The sequence below is a fragment of the Carcharodon carcharias genome, chromosome 2 (genome assembly GCF_017639515.1).
Source record: "Carcharodon carcharias isolate sCarCar2 chromosome 2, sCarCar2.pri, whole genome shotgun sequence".
Taxonomy (NCBI): domain Eukaryota; kingdom Metazoa; phylum Chordata; class Chondrichthyes; order Lamniformes; family Lamnidae; genus Carcharodon; species Carcharodon carcharias.
Genome location: NC_054468.1, coordinates 6,964,077 through 6,989,564, shown reverse-complemented (window position 1 = coordinate 6,989,564; position 25,488 = coordinate 6,964,077). Strand labels below are relative to the sequence as shown.

The window sequence follows — 25,488 nt, the reverse complement described above, 5'->3', positions numbered from 1 at the left end:
AAAGTCAGAGCAAAGGCGCAGGGTGGTGAGGGAGAGATGGAGACACAAAACCCTAGATAATATCTTAAAAATAACAGGGCATGTTTAGAGGGAATCCCCATGGACAGACGTCAATAAAATCCCAGTCAGGTAGCTGCCAATCTATAACCAAAACAGAATTACCTGGAAAAACTCAGCAGGTCTGGCAGCATCGGCAGAGCAGAAAAAAGTTGACGTTTCGAGTCCTCATGGCCCTTCGACAGAACTGAGTAATATTAGGAGAGGAGTAAAATATAAGCTGGTTTAAGGTGGAGGGGGAGAAGTGGGGGGGGCGGTGTGGTTGTAGGGACAAGCAAGCAGTGATAGGAGCAGATAATCAAAAGATGTCACAGACAAAAGAACAAAGAGGTGTTGAAGGTGGTGATATTATCTAACGAATGTGCTAATTAAGAATGGATGGCAGGACATACAAGGTACAGCTCTCTGGGGGTGAGGTGGAATAAGACTAACAGGGCATAAAAGGTATAGATTTAAAAATAATGGAAATAGGTGGGAAAAGAAAGATCTATATAAATTATTGAAAAAAACAAAAGGAAGGGGGAAACAGAAAGGGGGTGGGGATGGGGGAGGGAGCTCAAGACCTAAAGTTGTTGAATTCAATATTCAGTCCGGAAGGCTGTAAAGTGCCTAGTCGGAAGATGAGGTGTTGTTCCTCCAGTTTGCGTTGAGCTTCACTGGAACAATGCAGCAGGCCAAGGACAGACATGTGGGCAAGAGAGCAGGGTGGAGTGTTAAAATAGCAAGCGACAGGGAGGTTTGGGTCATTCTTGCGGACAGACCGCAGATGTTCTGCAAAGCGGTCGCCCAGTTTGCGTTTGGTCTCTCCAATGGTCACTGCTTGTTTGTCCCTACAACCACACCCCCTACCTGTTTTTGAATTCAGTTGGGAATGAACTGAGAAAGGGAAAAGCTCCCAGCTCACTTTCTCTTTGCCTTGCCTGAAACCGTGTGATTGTCAGTGTCCAGCTAAGAATCTCAGTGGAGCCTGTCTGTCTTTGGAATCCTGAAAGGCTGAGACGAGGAGGCTTGATCCGTCTCTATTTTCCTCCATGCCGAAGCTCCGTTGGTGAGAATCTCCAGACCTCTACCGGGACTAATGATCAGTCTTCACACGAGGGTGCTCCAGATAGACAGCGTCAAAACACTTTGAACTTATCCTTTTTTCTATAAAGTCTTCTCCAAAGCCCATTTCTGCAGAGGCCCCTATGTTTATTCTTTGTGTGTGTGTGTGTGTGTGTGTGTGTGTGTGCGCGCGCGCGCGCGTGTGTTTGTGTGTGTATGTGTGTGTGCGCACATGCATGGACTTGCTAAGGAATTTTAAAAGCGATAGATAGTTATACCTCCAGGTTACAATCAGTTCTTGCAACTTGTTTTAAAAAAGTTTTGTTTTATAATAAATCAATCATTGTGAGTTTATTGAAAGAAGCCTTGTTGAAGTCTCTTTTATTCTGGGTCTGGTCCTTGTAGCTCAATCACGCTTTTGAGTCATTAGCAGCAGCCTTAGACTGACTGTGAATAGGGTCTCCTCCCCCAGTGGCCCACTATACACTGGCTGTGAATGGGGTCTCCCTTAGTGGTCCACAATACACTGGCTGTGAATGGGGTCTCCCTTAGCAGTCCATTATGCACTTGGCTGTCATCATTGTTTACATAACAGTTACAGCATTAAGTAATTTTTTTGAGATGTTTGGAGGTGCACTTAGACACTGCATAAGCTGGGATCATGCTCCTTAAGAACAGGAAAATTTAAACCTGTTCAAGATTATGAGGGGCTTTTTGTAGAGTAAATATGAAGAAACTGTTACCAATGGCAGGTAGATTGCTAAGAGAATACTGACTTAAAGCAATTGGCAAAAGGGTGACAGGGAAGGTACAGAGAGCTTGTTATTACACAGCAAGCAATTCAACAGTAGCTTTAAAAGGGAATTATAAAAATACTTGAAATGAAAAAGAGGAAACTATATTCTCTAGAGTTTCAAAAAAATGAGAAGTGATCTCACTGAAACTTACAAAATTCTTACTGGGCATGACAGGGTGGATGTGGATAGAATGGTTCCCCTGACAGGTGAGTCTAGACCAGAGGGCACAGTCTCAGAATAAGGGGCAGGCCTTTTAGGACTGAGATGAGGAGGAAATTCTTCACTCAGAGGGTGGTGAATCTTTGGAATTCACTACCCTAGGGTGCTGCGGAAGCTCAATCACTGAGCATGTTCAAGACAGTAATTGATAGATTTCTGGATACTAACGACATCAAGGGATATGGGGATACTGCATTCAAGTGGCTTTGAGGCAGATGATCAGCCATGATCTAATTTAATAGTTGATTTAATTGTATGATTTTAGTACTGTATATATCCCAGGGCTTTCTTTTGAACCCTTTTATGACTGGCTGAAGAGGTTTGAGATGTTACCATAGACTGTACCTGTGTGCATGTCTGATACCCTGAACTGGTGCCAGGTCCCCGAGCAATATCCTTAACAGTGTTGTTTTACCAGCGCCATTCTCTCCAACCTGTTGACAGAAGATTGTGGTTAGAGATCGACAACAAAAACAGGCTTTATAGCATTAACCAGAGCAGTCTGGAGGGTAGAAGGCCAAAGTACTCATTAAGGCAAGTTTACTGAAGCATGTGTAAGAACACAGGAACAAGAGAAGGCCATTCAGCCCCTCTAACCTGCTCTGCCATTTTAGATCATGACTGATCTCTACCTCAAAGCCACATTCCTGCACTACCTTGACATCTTTAATAGCTAGAAATCTATCTATCTCCATTTTGAATATACTCAATGGCTAAGCTTGCACAGTCCTTTGAGGTAGAGAATTCCAAAGATTCACCACCCTCTGACTGAAAAAATTCCTCCTCATCTCAGCCCTAAGTGGCCTACCTCTTATGTTGAGACTACGTCCTCTTGCTCTAGACCGTCCAGTCAGGAGAAATATCCTTCCTGTATCTACCCTGTCAAGCCCAGTAGGAATTTTGTATGCTTTAATAAGATTACCTCTCATTCCTCAAAACTCTTAGAGTATACAGGCCCAGTCTCCTCAGCCTCCCCTAATGGACAATCCCACCATCCCAGGAATCAGTCTTGTGAACCTTTTTGTTACATTACCTCTATGGCAAGGAGACCAAAACTGTACACAACCATCCAAGTACGGTCTCACCAATGCTTTATACAATTGCACAAAGACTGCTCTACTCCTGTCCTCAAATCCTTTTGCAATTAAGAGCCAACATACCATTTACCTTCCTAATTGCTTACTGTATCTCACATTAGATTTCAGTGACTTATGAACATGGACACCCAGGTCCCTTTGGACATCAATACTTCCCAATCTCTCACCATTTAAGAAATAGTCCCCATTTCTGTTTCTCCCTACCAAATTGGATAACGTCACATTTTCCCAAATTATGTTTGCCATGTTGCCCAGTCTCTTAGCCAATCTAAATCTCCTTGAAGCTTCTTTGCCCCCTCTTCACAACTCACATTCTCACCAAGTTTTGTGTCATCAGCAAACTTGGGAATATTGCATTTGGTCTCCACACTCCAAATCACTGATATAGATTGTGAATAGCTGGGGCCCAAGCACTGACCCTATGTCACGCAGCCTGCCAATGCCCGAATGACCTGTTTATTTCATCTCTGTTTTCTGTCCTTTAAGCAATTCCCAATTCGTGCCGGTATATTACTCCCAAACACATGTGCTCTAATTTTGTTTACTAACCTGTTGTTTGGGACCTTATTGAAAACTCTCTGAAAATCCAAATATGCCACATCCACTGGCTCTTCCTAATCTAACCTGCAAGTTACATTCTCAAAAAACTCCAACAGGTTTATCAACTTTCATAAATCCACATAGAAAATCAAGGTAAGGTTGGGCAGAGTCAAAGTGTCCAGTTATCACATCCTTTATAATAGATTTTAGCATTTCCCTGTTGCTGATGTCAGGCTGTCCCTGTTTTTGCTCTCCCTCCTTTCTTAAATGGTGGGGTTACAATTGCTACCTTCCAATCTGCAGGAACTCCTTGAGAATATATAGAATTTTGGAAGATGACCACCAATGCACCCACTTTCACTACATCCACCTCTTTCAACACTCCAGGACGTAGATCATCAGCTCTAGGTGATTTATCAACTTTCAGTCCCATTAATTTCTCCACACTTTTTTTTGCCTAATACTAAATTCTTTCAGTTCCTCATTCTCACTAGTCCCTTTGTTCTCTAGTATTCCTGAGAGGTTTTTTGTATCATCCCCTGTGAAGACAGGCAAAGTATTTGTTTAGTTTCTCTGCCATTTCCTTATTCCCCATTATAAATTCTCCTGTCTCTGCCTGTGGAGGACCCACATTTATTTTTGCTAATCCTCTCCTTTTACACACCCACAGAAGCTTTTACAGTCTGTTTTTATGTTTCTCACTAGTTTATTTTTGTTTTCTATTTCCTCCTTCTTAATCAGCTTTTTGGTCCTCCTTTGCTGAATGTTAAGATGGTCCCAACCCTCAGGCTTACGACTAATTGGGCAACTTTATAAGCCTCTTCCTTTGATCTAATACAATCTTTAACTTTCCTTGTTATCCTTGGTTGGATCACCCATCCTGCTGTGTTTTTGTGCCTCTAAGAAAAGTAAATTGGTTGTAAACACCAGCCATTCCCTGTCTACCATCATACCTTTCAGTGTAGCTGCCCAACCTACCACCAAAGTTTCCTTTGTTTAGATTCAAGACTCTGGTTTCGGATTGAACTTCATTATTTCTATATTTAATGCAAAATTCTATCATATTAGTCACTTTTCCCCAAAGGCTCCTTTAAAATGAGATTAATTAGCCTTTCTAATTGCACAATACTGGATCTAAATTAGCATGTTCTCCAGTTGGTTCCATAACATACTGTTCTAGAAAACCATCTCGTATACATTCCAGGAACTCATCCTCCACAGCATTACTGCTAATTAGGTCTTTTTGTAGATTAAAGTCCCCCATGATTACTGTATTACCCTTGTCACATGCACCTCTAATTTCCTGATTTATACTTCATTACCACTACTGTATGGTGGCCTATAAACAACTCCTACCAATGTCATAAAAGCAAAATACGCAGATGCTGGAAATCAGAAATAAAAACAGAAATGCTGGAAAAGCTCAGCAGGTCTGACAGCATTGTGGAAACAGAAACTGAGTTAACATTTTGAGGTCGTCTGACTCTTCTTCAGAGCTCTTAAGTCATATGGACTCGAAACGTTAACTCTGTTTTTCTCTCCACAGATGCTGCCAGAGCTGTTGAGTTTTGCCAACATTTTCTGTATTTGTTCCTACCATTGCTTCTTGCCCCTTCCTGTTTCTTAGCCCCACCCAAATTGACTCTACATCTTCATCTTCTGATCTAAGATCCTCTCTTACTAATGTATTGATCTAATCCTTTATTAATAGTGCTAACCCACCTCCATTTCCTTTTTGCATATCTTTCCTGAATGTCAAATATTCTTGAATATTCAGTTCCCAGCATTGGTCACCTTGCAGCCATGTCTTGGAATAACAATTAGATCATATCTGTTTACTTCTATTTGTGCCATGAATTCACCTAATTTGTTGCAAATGCTGCATGCATTTAGATACAGTGCCTTTAATTCTGTCTTTTTATTATTTTCGCAAACTCTAGCCTTATCTGGTGCACTCTTAACTTTGTGTACACTGTCTCTTCCTGCCACACACTGATTATCATTTTCGGTATTGCCACCGCTCTCTCTTGCTTTGTCCTCTCTTTAATTTAAAACATCTTTTTTCACTTGACCCCTCACCCATTTAGTTTAAGGCCCTCTCTAACGCCAACATTTCATTTGCCTTCCTAATCACCTGCCTATGAAGTTTTAACTCATGTACCAGGACATCCAGATCCCTCTGTAACACAGAGTTCTTCAATGTCTCTCTATTTACATAGTATATTGAATAACACACGCAACTCCCATAGACCTTTGAATGCACCATTGTGCGTGCATGTGATGTATTTCAACCACTCTGTCCAAGGCCCATTTAAACTGACTTTATGACCACAGGGCATTGAGCAAATAAATGCCATGAAAGGCATTCACTGCTCCAATACTGGTTCCCATCACTACCTGCCTTTCCAGCCCCTCCCCATGGGCAATCTTTGTGGCTTCTCTTCTTCATCCTAAAAGAATCGTTCCCATTGCTGAATTACAGTTCTATGAATACCAGCCACCCTCTGGTAGTTTGGCTAAATGGCCAACACGAGACAGTAATCCTATTTGACCATGGGAAGAATCACATCCTTATCCAATACCACTGCACCCCGGCTTTCTCCTTCCCACACTCACTAAGCCCAGGGCGCCGAGGTCAGCTGTTGTACCTATACCACTGCACTGGCTGCAAGTCAAATTGGCAAAGGCTGGGAAACATACAGGGCTCTTTCCAGATGTCTATTTAGCAGCTTCTCTGCAGATTTACGTGATGAACAATTTGGGGAAATATAATTACTTGGCTGCAGGTGGACAATGGATATTCAATCTAACAGAACAAAAGATTATCTGTGCTCAAGCAAAAATAGTGCAAATCGCAAGTCTGACACAAAACGAGAAAAAACATACGTACAATACAAATCCGTGAGTCCTGATCGGCTGACACAGAGAGATTTATGAATATACGATGCTCAGGGGAGTAGTTAAAATCCACTTCAGTCAGCTGTAATATTGGAGGGGATAACTTCTCAAAATTATCAGGAAACCTGCAGAGGAATACAAAGCATGGAGTTGAATCATTACACACACAGGGAACACAAACACAGTGTCAAATCACAAACACAGCTGAAGCATAGGAGCTTCATGCTCTGGGAAAAATAGCCAGTCAAAATATTACACATTCTACTCTCCCAGCCTCCACTTTTCCAAGTTTCAGCGATAATTCACCATATCCCACACTACAAGTCTGCCCCTCCCTAGACTGGGACTGAACAGAGCACAATTCATTCTTTGATTGAACTAGCACATTGCAAACTTAAGATTTTTTGGTATAGAGAAAGGCCATTTGGTCCTACCAACTGGCCCCTTCATAAAGATTTGAAGCTCACCTACCCACCTTCTCACCATATCCTTCATTCCCACCTAACTACCATGTATCCCTCAATTATTGCATTTACCAAAACACAGTTGTCATATCCCATTTATACTATGCCCTTGGTAATTTATCTTGTAACTCAATTAAGACCATAAGACGCAGGAGCAGAACTGGGCCATTTGGCCCATCGAGTCTGCTCCACCATTCAGCGAGATCATGGCTCAACTCCACTTTTCTGCTTTTTCCCCTTAACCCTCGATTCCCTTACTGATTAAAAATTTGTCTATCTCAGCCTTGAATATACTTAATGACCCAGCCTCTACAGCCCTCTGTGGTAAAGAACTCCACACATTAACAAACCTCAGAGAAGAAACGCCTTCTCATCTCTGTCTTAAATGGGTGACCCCTCACCCTGAGATTATGCCCTCTGGTCCTAGACTCTCCCACAAGGGGAAACAACCTCTCAGCATCTGCCCTGTCAAGCCCCATAAGAATCTTAAATGCTTCAATAAGGTCGCCTCTCATTCTTCTAAACTCCAATGAGCACAGGCCCAGCCTACTCAACATCTCCTCATAAGAAAATCCTAATTCTCTTTGGTTTACAAAACTCCCCCCTCCGCACCCCACCCAAGCCCAATGACTTTCCTTCTCATGCTTAAGGACATTTTTCATTCTTGTCTCTTGAATTTGATCCCTTCATCACAGGGAACAATTTGTCTGGTTCATTTTCATCAATGCCCTTAATCTTTGAAACTTGATTTGGCAAATATTTTCTCAAAGAAGCCAAACCCAAAATACCTAAAAATTTCTTCAAAATATAAAGCTCTGGCCAGCTTGTAATTGGGGTTGTTACTCCCAGAGCGGCGATATCCTCTATACAAGCATAAAGTTTCATCTTTTCTCTTCTATGTTATTTAAGCTTATAAATGACTTTGTGCCATCTTAGGGTATGCATGTGCCCTGCAGGCATTGGTGATTCAGTGTTAGAATTCATGCCTGCCACATAGGAGGCCTGGGTTTGAATCGTGCCCAATGCAGGAACTTTTATTGGCTTTATGATTGGACAGCTTTTCCTAAAGAACCAGCACAGAAAAAATGGGCCGATGGCTACCTTCTGTGCTGCATCAGTCTATGATTTCTTTGCACTCCACTAACCTTATAGTCACCTCCAGCTCCTTTTCAAGAGGCTTCAGCTCTGGCCTGAAGGAATGAAATAATAGATACAAGTTCAAGCTGCATGAAAAACAATTAAATAACTCAAGTACAAAATGCAAAAATAGGTCTAGAACTTTATAACAAGACAGTCAGTGTCTCAGAGTAAAGGCAGGTTGGCAATGAAGGTGGATCCTTTGATTTGGATTGTCAGAGATTCCACCAAAAAGAGTAACCTGTCCTTCACAGACTGTCTGATTCACCTCCATCATTCTGTAGCTTGAGGTTTCTAATTGAACATGAAATGACACCGTACTTTTTTAATGAATTGTAAAACTTGATTCTTAAAAATCAAATTTTAAACATTGCACCCTGTGAAAAGCAATTGAAGGTTAAAAATTCCTTTCCTTTGGTTTAAGGCAGGTTATTAAAAAAATCTTCAGGGAGAATGAAAATCTACTGGATCACCTATGTGTTTAAGATGCTCATTTCATTTTTTAAAATTATTCATTTACAGGATGTGGGCTTCACTGGCTGGGCCAGCATTTATTGCTCATCCCAAGTTGCCCTTGAGAAGGTGGTGGTGAGCTGCTTTCTTGAACCGCTGCAGTCCATGTGTTGTAGGTACACCCACAGTGCTGATAGGAAGGGAGTTCCAGGATTTTGACCCAGCGACAGTGAAGGAACAGTGATATATTTCCAAGTCAGAATGGAGAGTGACCTGGACGGGAACTTCCAGGTGGTGGTGTTCCCATCTATCTGCTGCCCTTGTCCTTCTAGGTGGTAGTAGTCGTGAGTTTGGAAGGTGCTGTCGAAGGAGCCTTGATGAATTCCTGCAGTGCATCTTGTGGTTGGTACACACTGCTGCTACTGTGCATTAGTGGTGGAGGGAGTGAATGTTTGTGGATGGGGTGCCAATCAAGCGGGCTGCTTTGTCCTGGGTTGTGTCAAGTTTTTGAGTGTTCTGGGAGTTGCACTCACCCAGGCAAGTAGGGAGTATTCCATCAAATTCCTGACCTGTGCCTTGTAGATGGTGGACAGGCTTTGGGGAGGCAGCAGGTACGTTACTCGTTGTGGGATTCCTAGCCTCTGACTGGCTCTTGCAGCCACAGGATTTAGATGGCTAGTCCAGTTCAGTTTCAATGGTAATCCCCAGGATGTTGATAATGGGGGATTCAGCGATGGTAATGCCATTGAACGTCAAGGGGCGATGGTTAGATTATCTCTTGTTGGACATGGTCATTGCCTGGCACTTGTTTGGCACGAACGGTACCTGACATTTGTCAACCCAGGCTGGACATTGTCCAGGTCTTGTTGGACATGGATTGCTTCAACATCTGAGGAGTTGCGAATGGTGAACATGGTACAATCATCAGCCAATATCCCCACTTCTGAACTTATGACAGAAGGATGAAGCAACTGAAGATGGTTGGGCCGAGGACACTACCCTGAGGAACTCCTGCAGTGATGTCCTGGAGCTAAGATGACTGACCTCTAACAACCACAACCATCTTCCTTTGTGCTAGGTATGACTCCAACCAGTGGAGAGTTTTCCCCAATTCCCATTGACTCCAGTTTTGCTAGGGCTCCTTGATGCCACACTCAGTCAAATGCAGCTTTGATGTCAACGGCAGTCACTCTCACCTCACCTTGGCAGCTGAGCTCTTTTGTCCAAGTTTGAACCAAGGTTTTAATGAGGTCAGGAGCTGAGTGGCCCTGGTAGAACCCAAACTGGGCATCAGGTTATTGCTAAGCAAGTGCATCTTGATAGCACTGTTGATGACCCTTTCCATTACTTTACTGATGATTGAGAATAGACTGAAGGGATGGTAATTGGCCGGGTTGGATTTGCCCTGCTTTTTGTGTACAGGATATACCTGGGCAATTTTCCACATAGCCGGGTAGATGCCAGCTTGGCTAGGGGCGTGGCAAGTTCTGGAGCACAAGTCTTCAGTACTACTACCCTTACCTGATCTGGCCTAGATGTGACTTCAGACTCGCAGTTATGTGGTTGACTCTTAACTGCCCTCTGTAAAGGTGTGGTATGCCACTCAGTTCATAGAAACATAGAAAGTAGGGGCAGGAGTAGGCCCTTCAAGCCTGCTCTGCCGTTCAATATGATTATGGCTGATTCTCTATCTCAATGTTTCTCTATCTCCTGCGCTCTCCCCATATCTCTTGGCACCTTTAGAGTCCAAAAATGTTTCCTTCTTAAATATACTCAGTGGCCTGGCCTTAAAGCCTTCTGTGGTAGAGAATTCCATAAGTTCACCACCATCTGAGTCAAGAGGTTTCTCCTCATCTCAGTCCTAAATGGCCTACCCCATATCCTGAGACTGTGACCCCTTGTTTTAGGCCCCCTAGCCAGAGGAAATATCATCCTCACATCCAGTCTGTCCATCCCTGTCAGGACTTTATATGCTTCAATGAGATTTCCTCTCATTCTTCTAAACTGCACTGAATACAGGCCTAGTCAGCCCAATCTCTCCTCACACAACAATCCTGCCATCCCAGGAATCAGTCTGGTGAAACTTCATTGCACTCCCTCTATGGCAAATATATCCTTTCTTAGGTAAGGAGACCAAAACTGCACACAATACTCCAGGTGTGGTCTCACCAAGGCCCTGTACAGCTGCAGTAAGACATCCTTGCTCCTGTACTCAAGTCCTCTCGCAATGAAGACCAATATACCATCATCACTGCTTGCTGCACCTGCATGCTTGCTTTCAGTGACTGGTGTACAAGGATATCCAGGTCCCTTTGTACATCAACATTTCCCAATCTATCACCGTTTAAATAATGCTCTGCCATTCTATTTTTCCTACTGAAGTGGATAACTTCACAGTTATCCACGTTATACTGCATCTGCCATGTATTTGCCCACTCACTCAACCCGTCTAAATCACCTTGAAGCCTCTTAACACCCTTCTAACCCTCACATTCCCAACAAGTTTCATGTTGTCAGCAAACTTGGAAATATTACATTTGGTTCCCTCATCCAAATCATTGATATATATTGTGAATAGCTGGGGCCCAAGCACTGATCCCTGCAGTACCCACTAATCACTGCCTGCCACTCTGAAGATGACCCATTTATTCCTACTCTCTGTTTGTGTCTGCTAACCAATTCTCAATCCAAGCCAATATTACCCCCAATTCCATATGCTTCAATTTTACACACTAACCTCTTATGTGGGACTTTATCAAGGGCAATCAGGGATGGGCAAATGTTGGCTTTGTCAGTTACGCCCACATCCCATGAAAGAATAGTCAAATAAATTGAGCTAATTGCCCTTCAACACATTATACTATAAATTAGGGCATTACTTAAGCTCAGCCTCTCATCCACAGAACTGTGGTAACTGTGTTAGCACTGAAGGATCAAATCAAAGCAGCAATGCCTATTGTGTTTTGCAAATTAGTCCTTGAGAAGAGATGTGCCCCTCACAGCTCTCCAAGCCCCAACCCCCAGCTTTTCATTTCAACAACAGCCTCAACGGTGCAAAGAACAATAAGCCTGATTAGCAATGGTTCCTTATTTTTAAACAGTCTTTCTAATGTTCATTATCGTGAGCACCCAATACTTACAGTTTCTCCAACAGTTTCAGCTTGCTCTGTACTTGTGAAGCTCTGTTGGCATTGTATCGGAATCTGTCTATGAACACCTAACAGATACAAAAAGATTGGGCATTCTAAGAAAAAATGTTCAACTCTTGGGTCTACAAATTCTCCAGATCCGTTAGCATAAGAAACAGGAAGTAGGCATGCTCTGGAGCTCTGAGACTCTATTCTACCATTCATTTACATTATGAATGATCTGTACCTCAGCTCCATTTATCCACTTTTGCTCCATATCCCTTGATGCCTTTTTCTATCAAAACTCTTACCAATCTGAGTCTTGAGAATTTCAACTGACTCCCCAGTTACTGTCATGTGGGAGAGTTCCAGGTTTCCATGACCATTTGTGTGAAAGATGCTTCCTGATGAATTGCCTAGCTCTAATTTTAAGAGCGTTTTATATTCAATTCGCCAGCAGAGGGAACAGTTTCCCTGTATCTACCCCAATGAATCATTTCATTTTTGCAAAGTCCAAACATTATACAGTGACAGGCCTGTCCCCACCAGTATTGTACCCCAATGTTATACAGTGACAGACCTGTCCCCGCCCCAATACTGTACCCCAATATTATACAGTGACAGACCTGTCGCTGCCAGTACTGTTATCACTGTATAACACAGTGATAGACCTGTACTCACCAGTCTCTGTATTGTTTAGGTCTTACAGGTTAGTTAGATTCCAAATTAAGAAAACCAGTGATACTTCTGGTATTGTCCCCAAGAGTAGAAGTTTAATCATTATGGTGTAGGAAAACTAATTATGGTTCTACATCAATTGACTGGACTGCTCCCAGACAAATCCCATCTTCAAGTGCTGCAACTAAATGGTCTTTTAAGATTGCTGAGGCAGCGTTTTACACATTGGAATCTCACATGAAGAAAACGGAAATGAAAAACATCAACACGCCAAAGAACTGTCCAACAGGCCATTTATTCCCCAGATATCCCTCCTTGATCGAAAGTGTTGACTGGTATATAGTTCGATGGATGCCTACTGCTCTCCGATATCCTGTCCAATTTACCATTCTTTGCATGAGGCTCACAGCAACTGTTACCAAGCTATTCAACTGAGCAGGCATCATGGGCAGGTGGTCAGATCCTGTTATCATCCAGGTTCCACAACTTTCAACTGGAGTCTCTGGTCTGTGATCAGGAGCTGCCACTCCACTACCCCTCGCACAAGACCACGGAAGCTGTGGTCAATGTAACAGCCCAACTGCTTTCCCAGGGTAGGATTGACTGATACAGCACCAACTAGGGGACTGGACATGGGCCTTTGCAGTGTGTACAGACCAGCAGCACATTGGGATGCCCAAATACTGCCCACTGAGGGAGTTATTTGTGAAACAAAAGCTATAAAATGACAACAGTTCCACACTCTGGTCTTGAATTTCCCACATGCACATCCCCACAAGTTAGACCCAGAAACACACCCATTCCCCAATCTCAAAAAGATTAAGTTTCATCACATGAAACATTATTCATGCACCTCAGGCACAGAAATGTTCAAGTACCTGCAATCAGGGAAACGCCACAATTTTTAATGTGACTAATACTAATGCCATAAAAATATTTAGAAAATAGAAAACACAGAACCATCTCAATGAGGATAAATAAAAAACACTGAAAAATTCACGTGCCCCAAATCCTGTAATCTTTAAGTCATGTAACAGGTTTGCCCCAAGGTTAGGTGGATCTCTGGGCATAAATATGGAGGAAATTCAAGGCCAGCCATCCTCTGATTCCTCGCCTGCTATGGTGAACATATATACCTGTATATGCTCTCTGTATTGCTGCTGAGCCTCGTACTCCCGCTGCTGGTTCTTCAGCCTTTCCTCTTTTGTCTTCACAAAGTTCTCGTAATCGCCCCGGTAGGTTTCCAGACGCTGTGAATGCAGGTAAACAATGTCGGTCGCCACTGCATTTAGGAAGTTGCGATCGTGCGACACGACCAAGATTGTGGATTGCCAGGTCTGAAAGAAGAGAGTCCGGTTTTAGCAGAAAGATCATTCAATAGACAACACACACACAGAGAGAGAGACAACTGTGTGAACAGGACAGTCCGCAGCAAGGCATGAGCCAACTCAGGACAGTCCGCAGCAAGGCATGAGCCAACTCAGGACAGTCCGCAGCAAGGCATGAACCAACTCAGCCAACAATTCACTTCGATGTATAAGATGTCGCAGGATGAACTGCTTTGAGAGACTCAGATAGAATGGCTATAGCACAGAAGGCCGCCATTCAGCCAGTCCTGTCTGTGCAGGCTCTCTGCAACAGCAACTCAGCTAGCCCCACTTCCCGAACCTGCAAATTTCTTCTCTTCTGGTGCTTAGCCAATTCCTTTTGACTTCCACAATTGAATATGCCTCCACCATACTCTCAGGTAGTGAATTCCAGATCCTAACCACTTGTTGCATAAAAATGTTTTCCCTCATGATGCTGTTAATTTTTTTTTTGCATTAATCCCTCTGCTTTCAACCATTCTGCCAATGGGAATAGTTTCTCTTTATCGACTCCGTCTAAGCTCATGCTTTTGAGCACATCTATCAAATCTCCTCTCAACCCTTTCTTCTCCAAAGAGAACAGCCCCACCTTCTCCAATCTATCCATGTAACTGAACTCTCTCACCTCTGGAACCATCCTCACAAATCTTTTCTGCAACCTGTCGAAAGCTTTTACATCTTTCCTAAAGGGTGGTGCCCAGAATAGGCAGAACCAATGTTTCATAAAGGTTTATCTTGCTTCCTTACTTTTGTACTCTATGCCTCTATTTATGAAACCCAGGATCTCGAATGCCTTTGTAACCAATTTCTCAATCTGCCTTGCAGCCTTGAATGATTTGTGCACATATATAGCAGTTCTCTGCTCCTGCATTCCCTTTAGAATTGTACCCTTTATTTGATATTGCCTCCCCTCATTCTATCAAAATGTATCACTTTACATTTCTCTGCATTTCATCTGCCGTTTGTCCGCCCATTTCACCAATCTATGACCTCTTAAAGTTTATCACCAGCTTCCTCACAGTTCACAATACTTTTAAGTTTTGCGTCATCTGCAAAATTTGACATCAAGTCTGCTAACCCTTGGGAAAGCCCATCATACATCGTTCTCCAATCTGAAAAACAAGCATTCACCACTACACTCACTCATCCAACTTCGTAGTCACACTGCCAGTGCCCTTTTTATTCCATGAGCTTCAATTTTGTTGGCAAGCCTATTACGTGCCACTTCATCAAACGCCTTTGGAAGTCCATATATACACAGCATATTATTCATCATCATAAACCTTCACTCCCTACATCACCAACACACTGTAATAACAGTGTGCACCATCTACAAGATGCATTGCAGCAACTCACCAAGACTACTCTGACAGCACCTTCCAAACCCATGACCATTATCACTTAGAAGAACAAGGGCAGCAGGTGCATGAGAACATCACCTGTAACTTTCTTGCCAAACCACACATCATCCTGACTTGGGACTATGTCAATGCTCTTTGATTGTCAGAGTGAAAAATCTGGAACTCCCTTCCTAACAGCACTGTGGGTGTACCTACACCACATGGACTGCAGGGGTTCAAGAAGGCGGCTTACAACAACTTTGCCAAGGGCAATTCGGGATGAGTAACACATGTTGGTCACCGCATTACAAGAAGAATGGGATCACACGAGTGAGAGTATGGAGGAGATTTACAAAGATGTTACTAATGACGAACACATTCCAGGAACAATTAAAAAAAGCAAGTGTGTTACCCTTATAAACCTTCAGTCACCTCATCAAAAAACTCAACCAAGTTAATTAAACAGAATTTGCTCTTAACAAATCTGCACTACATGGAGTGTGAGTAGGGAGCAGATGAGGTGTAAGAGTTTCAAAACTCAGTTCTGAAAAACAAAACAAGCTCAGCAATTGAAGAAATATGCTCTAAAAGTAAACGAGCGTTTCAATTGTGTTTCAGAACATTCAAGCAATGATATTAATAATCATCTTTAAAAGGTACTCCATGGCAGAACAGCCTTGCACAATGTAGAGACTGCAAAGCATGTTGCAGTTCCTCAAATGACTGGAATGTCAGGCTGCTGATCTGAGAGTGGAGTTGAGAATTTAATTCAATGCTTTCAGTCATTGTTTTTCCATTCACCTTTGTGAGCCCCACCATCCTGAGTGGAAATAAATTCTTAATGCTCCTCTCGTCCTCTTGCCAATTATTTTACCTATATGGCACTCAATTATTGACCCTTCTGTTCAGGGAAATAGGTTCCCCCTATCCACTGTCCAGGCCCCTCAATTGAATCTCCCTTCAGTCTCCTCTGTTCCAAAGAAAACTCCTCCAATCTATCCAACCTTTCTTCATGGTTAAAATTCTCCATTCCTTGCAACATCTTTGTAAATCTTCCCTATACTCTCACTCGTATGATCCCATTCTTCCTGTAATGCGGTGACAAGGCAAAACTTCCACAGCCATTTCATCATTTCCCTGTTCTGTCCTGCAGAAGTTCTTATTCTGATGAAGCTGCTAGTCTGCAGTGACTGAACAAGTAAAAATCCATTAGTACCACCACAGGAGACCGAGGGGTTTGGAGTGCCACATCTGTCACTCCATAATTCTCCGATAAAAGCAAAGTACAAATCCAATGGCTTGCCTCTAATATATAAAGGCCTTATAATCAAGGCCATTGGTTTACAATGACAGAGTTAACTTCCATTTTTAGTGCACAAGATTTCAAGATTTTCACATGTAATCTCAGGGAAGTAATATGTGAAGCTATTTCTCTCTGCAAGGTGAAAACCACTGGCACTGAGCCAATGATTAGCCACACCAACATGGTTGTAATATCGAGAGATGTCAAGTGACGACTTTAAAATTGCATCACTGGCTAGAAAATGCCATGGTCATGAAAGTCGCTATATAAATGCAAATCTTTCTCATTCAAATTCCCTTATCATTGATGGTCATTCCTCAGACAGCCAGCCCCAGTTTCATTTTATTCTTCGGCTCATCCGACGCCTCAACAAGAAACTTTTTCTGTTTCTCTCAAGTGCTAAGGAACGCAAGCTACAACAACTCATCGACACCAACACCCATCTAGGACCCTCCACCCCGGCCTGTCCCTCCGTCCCCACCCCATCTTCCAATCCCAGCCCCAGCCGTGTATTCACTATACCCCCTGACCTTCCCCTCTCCGATGCTGAACGTTCAGTGCTCAGCAAAGGACTTAGTTTCATACCCTTACGCCCTCACCTCAATGAATTTCGGGCTCGGCATGATACTGAACTCTTCTTCCGCCGTCTTCGTCTCCGGGCTCACTTCTTTGGGCAGGAGTCCTCTCCCAGTTCAACGGATCCTTTTACCCATCTTCAATATTCTCCCTCCACCTGGACCCCTCCCTCTGGATTCTTACCTTCTCTCGATCTTTTTATTGAGAACTGTCGGCGCGACATTAGTCGTCTCAATTTCTCTGCTCCTCTCACCCATTCTAACCTGTCTCTCTCTGAACTTACTGCACTCCATTCTCTCAGGTCCAACCCTGACATTGTCATCAAACCCGCTGACAAGGGTGGTGCTGTTGTTGTCTGGCGCACTGACCTCTACCACGCGGAGGCTGAGCGTCAACTCGCAGACACTTCCTCCTACCTCTCCCTGGACCATGACCCCACCACTGAACATCAAGCCACTGTTTCCAGGACTGTCACTGACCTCATCTCCTCTGGGGATCTCCCTCCCACAGCTTCCAACCTGATAGTTGCCCAACCTCGGACGGCCCGCTTCTATCTCCTACCCAAAATCCACAAACAGAACTGCCCCGGTAGACCGATCGTCTCAGCTTGCTCCTGCCCCACAGAACTCATTTCTCGTTATCTTGACTCCCTTCTCTCTCCCCTTGTCCAGTCCCTTCCCACCTACATCCGTGATTCCTCTGACACCTTACGTCACATCAACAATTTCCAGTTCCCTGGCCCCTACCGCTTCCTCTTCACCATGGACGTCCAATCCCTCTACACCTCCATCCCCCACCAGGATGGTCTGAGGGCCCTTAGCTTCTTCCTCGAACAGAGGCCCGAACAATCCCCATCCACCACTACTCTCCTCCGTCTGGCTGAACTTGTTCTCACGCTGAACAATTTCTCCTTCAACTCCTCTCACTTCCTCCAAATAAAAGGTGTGGCTATGGGTACCCGCATGGGCCCCAGCTATGCCTGTCTCTTTATGGGGTATGTGGAACATTCCTTGTTGCAGTCCTACTCCGGCCCCCTTCCACAACTCTTTCTCCGGTACATCGATGATTACTTTGGTGCTGCTTCATGCTCTCGTCAGGACTTGGAAAAATTTATTAATTTTGCTTCCAATCTCCACCCCTCCATCATTTTCACGTGGTCCATCTCTGACACTTCCCTTCCCTTCCTTGACCTCTCTGTCTCAATCTCTGGTGATAGACTGTCCACCAATATCCATTACAAACCCACCGACACCCACAGCTATCTCGACTACAGCTCCTCACACCCCACTTCCTGTAAGGACTCCATCCCATTCTCTCAGTTCCTTCGCCTCCGTCGCATCTGTTCCGATGATGCTACATTCAAAAACAGTTCCTCTGACATGTCCTCCTTCTTCCTTAACCGAGGTTTTCCACCCACGGTCGTTGACAGGGCCCTCAACCGTGTCCGGCCCATCTCCCGCGCATCCGCCCTCACTCCTTCTCCTCCCTCCCAGAAACATGATAGGGTCCCCCTTGTCCTCACTTATCACCCCACCAGCCTCCGCATTCAAAGGATCATCCTCCGCCATTTCCGCCAACTCCAGCATGATGCCACTACCAAACACATCTTCCCTTCACCCCCCTTATCGGCATTCCGTAGGGATCGCTCCCTCCGGGACACCCTGGTCCACTCCTCCATCACCCCCTACTCCTCAACCCCCTCCTATGGCACAACCCCTTGCCCACGCAAAAGATGCAACACCTGCCCCTTCACTTCCTCTCTCCTCACCGTCCAAGGACCCAAACACTCCTTTCAAGTGAAGCAGCATTTCACTTGCATTTCCCCCAACTTAGTCTACTGCATTCGTTGCTCCCAATGTGGTCTCCTCTACATTGGAGAGACCAAACGTAAACTGGGCGACCGCTTTGCAGAACACCTGCAGTCTGTCCGCAAGAATGACCCAAACCTCCCTGTCGCTTGCCATTTTAACACTCCACCCTGCTCTCTTGCCCACATGTCTGTCCTTGGCTTGCTGCATTGTTCCAGTGAAGCCCAACGCAAACTGGAGGAACAACACCTCATCTTCCGACTAGGGACTTTACAGCCTTCCGGACTGAATATTGAATTCAACAACTTTAGGTCGTGAGTCCCCTCCCCCATCCCCACCCCCTTTCTGTTTCCCCCTTCTTTTTTTTCCCAATAAATTATAAAGATTTTCCTTTTCCCACCTATTTCCATTATATAAAATAAATAAAAAAAAAAACCCACTAGAGCTATACCTTGAGTGCCCTACCATCCATTCTTAATTAGCACATTCGTTTAGATAATATCACCAACTTTAACTTTAACACCTATGTGTTCTATTGTACTATTGTTGTTGACATCTTTTGATGATCTGCTTCTATCACTGCTTGTTTGTCGCTACAACCACACCAACCCCCTCCACCTCTCTGTCTCTCTATCTCTCCGCCCCCCACACACACACCTTAAACCAGCTTATATTTCAGCTCTTTCCTGGACTCGAACTCAAGTTCTGTCGAAGGGTCATGAGGACTCGAAACGTCAACTCTTTTCTTCTCCGCCGATGCTGCCAGACCTGCTGAGTTTTTCCAGGTAATTCTGTTTTTGTTTTGGATTTCCAGCATCCGCAGTTTTTTTGTTTTTATTACAGCTACACACTTGCTGTGTTTTATTATTGAACAGAGTCATTCAATATGCAATATTTAAATTTATTTGCAGGGAGAGAATAGCTTTTAAGCTCTAAAATGAAATATCCTGCCATCACATTAACATATGAACAATAAAGAGCTCAGAAATTCAGGAAATGTATTTTACTTAAACATGGAGCGGTGGGGAATTGGAGGCGTGTGTCAAACAGCGATGAGCAACATAGCAGAAAATAGCAGTGACAACGCAGCAAAGGCTTAACATTACAATCCCAACCTATCTCATTCAGCTTCACTGCTTCCGTTGTCTGCTTTTGCATATTCAGCATATACTTGTGTAGGCCAGGTTCAGAGTCTCTCACTTCCCCCACCATCATATTACCTAATTCATCCTAATATTCATGCCTAATAACAGGCATATATGGCTTCAAGAGATTTTGCTTGGCGGATAATGAAATGATTTCTCTATCCGAAAAGCCCAAACACAATGGAGGACCTGCGGACAGGTCATGCGCTTGGCAATTATAACATCTCATTTTCTTCCTGTCATACTTGGCTGCCTGGTCCTGTCAGTGTGTCTCTATCACAAGGCTGGCCATGGGTTAAAGTCCCACTCCAAGAGACTCCAGCGCAGTGTTACATTGTTATAGATGCCAGCCTTAGGATGAGACAAGAAACCGGTGCCCCATCTGTTTGTTCCAGCAAAGAGTAAAAGTTCCACGATGTAGTCAGAATTAATAAATTATTCTCCTTCAACAAACACCAAAAAAACTAATTGCCATTCTTCTCACAGCTGGTTTTATGTAAAATGTCTACTTCAATTTTCTAAAATGTCTACTTCATTTTTCTATTGTCACTGTACTTCAAAGCAGTTGACTGTGCATTTGAAGCTTTCAAATACTTCAGGAATGGTAAGGTGCTATATAAATGCAAGCTTTTCTTTCAAACGGGTAGATATTAGCCTTAAAACAACAATAATTTGCATTTATACAGTGTATTTAACATAGAAAAACATTCATACATGCATTAGGAAGAAAACGGATGTCAAGCCGAAGAAGATGTTAAGCAGCATGATCAAAACCTTGCACAGAGCTGGGTTTGGAGGTGGTACTTAAGATGACAGGAGGTGGAGAAACATAGGGTGGGAATTTCAGATTGCACAGCTTGGACAGTTGAAGATACTTGGGGGATCAGAGAGTCTGGGTGGTGGGAAGGGGGTTTTCGTAGAGCTGGAGGTGGTTACAAAGATAAGGATGGGTGAAGCCATGAAGGAATTTAAACACATGGATGAGAATTTTAAATCTGAGCTATCAGGGTACAGGGACTTGACGTGGGATATGGTAAAGGATACAGAATCTTCTAAGAGCTGAAGCTTATTTTGGGCAGAGGGCATTGGAATAGCCCAGTCTGGAGGTGACAAAGACACAGATGAGGGTTTCAGTAGGTGCGAGTTGAGGAGTAGAGGTTTTTTTTTTAAATAGGAAGGATGTAGGAATGGAAACTGAGTGCAGCTTGCAAAACGGAAACCAAAGTTCAGTCTTTTTCAGCCTGGAATAGCAGCCAAAGGGAAGGCAGATCCAGTAGGTGATGGGAAGGGGAGGAAACAGGACAGAAGAGTCTAAGAGGAGAAAGAAGGGAAACAGAAGTAATGGGCCTCGGTCCAGAGCCACAGCCACTAAACTACTGGCCACTCAAATGGCCTTTCTGGATCCCATGTTAGCTTCTATTGTTGATCGTTCTCTTTTCTCAGATACTGCCCACCACTCATTCATAACTGCCTATCCTTAGCCCTCTGTCTTTGCAAACTCTCTCTAATGACAATCTCTAAACTTCATTCCCTCTCCTTCTTCCCTCTCGAAGTCTTTGAATGTATTGGCGCTGTCCAACTCAGTGTCCATCTTTCCAGGAACTCCACCTTTGAATTCTTACAATTAGACTTGCGCCCCAGCAACAGTCCCAGAATGCCTCTTATTAAAGTCTGAAATGGCATCCCTCCTCGTCTTTCTCATCTGCAGCCTTTGATACGACTGACCACACCATCCTCTTCCAACGCCGCTCCACTGACATCCAGTTAGGTCGGACTGCTCTCACCCGTTTCCATTCTTTTCTATCCAGTCCTAGCCTGAGAATCATCCACAATGGTTTCTCTTTTTGCTCCTCCACCATTACCTTTGGTACCCCCAAGTTACAATTGTTGGCCCCCTCCTTTTTCTCATCGACATGCTGTCCTTAAATCATCTGAAAGCACGGCGTTACTTTTCACGCATATGCTGATGGCATCCAGCTCTACCTCACCACCACCTCTCTCAACCACACCCCATCATCTCTAATTTGCCAGACTGCTTGTCCAATATCCAGCACTAAATAAGACCATAAGACATAGGAGCAAAAATTAGGCCATTCGGCCCATCAAGTCTGCTCCGCCATTCAATCATGGCTGATAAGTTTCTCAACCCCATTCTCCCGCCTTCTCCCCGTACCCTTTGATCCCCTTACCAATCAAGAACCTATCTATCTTGGTCTTAAATACACTCAATGACCTGGCCTCCACAGGATCTATAAGCAGATCTTTCTTCCAACTATATATTGGCAAGACCAAAACCACTGTCCTTGGCATCTACCACAAACTCTGTTTCCTAGTCATCAACCCATCCCTCTGTCTAAGGCTGAACCAGACTGTTCACAACCTTGGTGTCGATATCTAACTTTAAGTTGAGTTTCCAAACACCATATCCGCACCATCACTAAGTCTGCCTATTTCAACCTCTGTTACATCACCCAATTCACATCAAATCAGATCATCTGTTGCTGAAACCTTTATCTTTACCATTGTTACTTTGGACTTGACCATTCTAAAATACTCTTGGCCAACCTCTCACATTCTATCCTTCATAAACTTGATTTGGTGGGGTAGTGGGGTGCGGGGGTGGGGCAAGAATGGCTACAAAACATTGAAAACTGTAAGGAAATTCAACAACCAAATACAACTGCTTTAATTCTGAATCATAAAGAATGAAATGTTTTATTTTCAACACAGTATGTTCGGCGCTAGAGGGAATGTGAGGAAGAACAGAGTAGCTTTCAATTCTGGAACAGAGCAAGGACTCACCTGTAGGTAGTTTTCCAGCCACAGGATGGCTCGCACGTCCAACATGTTTGTAGGTTCTAAGAACGAGAACTTATTTAGATGAAGATAAGTGGCACCAGTGAAGTATTTCACAAGCAAAACAAAGTTAACAACACACGGTTACTAAGGGCTTGCATACTGCATGCGAACAATAACCTCTCTACCAAATATAGCGACACCTAGCTCATTCATTCTTCACCCTCAAATATCTCAGAGGGTATAGTATATGGCTAGAACACAAAATTTTTCAAAAATGTGTACCAGATGGGCACTGTAGGCAAGGCCGCATTCACTAGCCATCTCTCTTCTCCCAAAGAGAATTAAAAGCCTAGGGCTTAGCGTGGGACTGGAGTCATGTGTAGCCTAGGCCAGCTAAGAGTGTCAGGTTCCTGTCCTTGAAGTTACATTCCTGAATGTTTATATTTAGGAAGGAAAATTGCTGACCTTACCTGGCCTGAGCCTAAATGATTCCAGTCCCACACCAATGTGCTTGACTCTTAACTGCCCTCTGGCATGGCCTAGCAAGCCACACAATTGTGTCAAACCACTGAAAGAATAAATGAGCAATTAGGGATGGACAATAAGTGCCAGGTGTTTGGAAGTTGTGCAATTCGCACTTTCATTCCTTCATGGCTGGGAAGCAATAAGAGGAAGTTGTCTCACTGTCCAGCTTGGCTGTAGCCATTATATCTACTGCTGCCTAGTGAATCCACTCTGCAGGACTTTGCTCACCATCTATAGTGACACCACCTCATTTACAATACTGTCCAGATTAGAGCTGTCGACGTGTCCCCTTGGGAGAAGTCCAATAAGCAGCAAGAGATGTAGCTTCTTCTCGAGTTTGGGGGCGAGGTGTGGAAGACCTGGCCCCTTAACAGTACAACTAGAGTGAAGAACTGGATGTGTATGAGAACTGCAGGTGCAACCATGTGTTCTAATATTATGGTAGCGTAAATTAATGTGTCATCAGATGTATAATAGTACATAGAAAAACTACTAAGATTTTAAGTCACTTGTACTTCAAATACTGACGAAATAGACCTATTAAGTTCATACAACACTAACTATTTAAGGGCAGTAACACTTAAACCCACTTCGTTAAATGTCAAACGTTTTGCAGCACTGCTGAGGGGTGCGATACATGAGTACCAGTACAGTCAACTTACCATCTAGTAACAGAAGATCAGGCCTGAAAGAGAGGGAGACAGACAGAATATAATAACTCAGTCAATTACCTGAAAGAAGATCAAATTGATCACTGCAGTGAAGGTTGGGCCCAAATTGGAATCCTGATCTCAACCTAACAACCAGTAGAAGAGCTACAACTCTCACTAATAGCCTGGGGCTGACAAAACGCCAAGTTTCAGCATCTTCAGGCAGTGAAGAGGACTTGTGAGCAAAATCACAAAACAAAACAAAAAAAGGCAGAGTGAACTTGAGGTATTGAGTGAACTACTAAAACACATGATGTCAGATCACAAGGATCCACAATAGTGTTTACTTCATGTGCCATACGGTAGCACAGTGCACCAGATACTTTCTACTGCCAGAGCTGTGTTGTACAGTCGGTTTATTAGAGTGCTTTGAGGAAGTAAAAAGCAACATGGATAAAGGGGATCCTGCAGACTCCCAGAAAGAATTTGACAAGTTACACATCAAAGGTTACTACACAAAATAAGAGTTCATGGTGTAGGGGACAACATATTAGCAAGGATAGAGGATTGGTTAGCTAACAAGAAACAGAAGGCATAAATGAATCATTTTCACATTGAGAAGAAATAAAGGGCTGGACAGGGTATAAGGATGTTTCCCCTGGCTGTGGGTTCTAGAACCAGCGACACAGTCTCAGAATAAGGGGCAAGACATTTAGGACAGCAATGAGGAGGAATTTCTTCACTCACAGGGTACTGAATCTTTGGAATTCTCTACCCCAGAGGGCTGTAGAAGCTCTTGAGTATGTTCAAGGTAGATTTCTAGATGCTAATGATATCAAGAGATATGGGGATAGCACGAGAAAGTGTTGTTGAGGTAGATGATCAGCCATGATCTAGATGAATGGCAGAGCAGGCTCATGGGGCCAGATAGCCAACCCGCTCCTAATTCATACGAGCATATGAAATAGAAATAGGTCATTCGGCCCCTTGAGCCTTATCCGCCATTTAATAAGATCATGTTTGACCTGTTTGTGTTTCGATGTCCGCATCCCTATCTATCCCCAATAACTTTTGATTCCCTTGCCTAACAAGAATCTATCTACCTCCACCTTAAAAATATTCAATGGCCCTGCTTCCACCCTCTTCTGGGGTAGAGAGCTTCAGGGTTGCACAACCCTCTGGAGAAAAAAATTCTCCTCGTAGCAAGTTAAATGAATTGATAGCTCACAATGAAGTAAATAAATATGATCTGATCACCATCATGATGACATGGCAGCATGGTAAGGATTGGGTCCTGAGCGTTGAAGGATACATGACATTGAGGAAGAACAAGAAGCTGGGTAAAGGCAGAAGCGTAATACTGTTGATCAAGGATGGCATTTGGTGCAATAGTTAAAGACGACTTTGGTTCAGGAGATCAGGATATAGAATCAGTTTCGGTTGAGATGAGGAATAGGGAAAGA

At 43.6% G+C, this 25,488-nt stretch overlaps 1 protein-coding gene across 2 annotated transcripts in view; it reads right to left on the bottom strand.

Moving 5' to 3' along the window:
- Nucleotides 1–25,488, bottom strand: part of abcf3 (ATP-binding cassette, sub-family F (GCN20), member 3) — a 156,615-nt gene that overhangs the window by 26,719 nt on the left and 104,408 nt on the right. For both annotated transcript variants that reach the window (XM_041182848.1, XM_041182849.1), the window contains 7 exons: nt 24,038–24,060; nt 22,854–22,909; nt 13,649–13,849; nt 11,847–11,923; nt 8,262–8,306; nt 6,645–6,777; nt 2,463–2,551 (listed from right to left, as the gene is read on the bottom strand). In XM_041182848.1, coding sequence (XP_041038782.1) covers nt 2,463–2,551; nt 6,645–6,777; nt 8,262–8,306; nt 11,847–11,923; nt 13,649–13,849; nt 22,854–22,909; nt 24,038–24,060 — 624 coding nt within the window. The remainder of the gene's footprint in view (nt 1–2,462; nt 2,552–6,644; nt 6,778–8,261; nt 8,307–11,846; nt 11,924–13,648; nt 13,850–22,853; nt 22,910–24,037; nt 24,061–25,488) is intronic.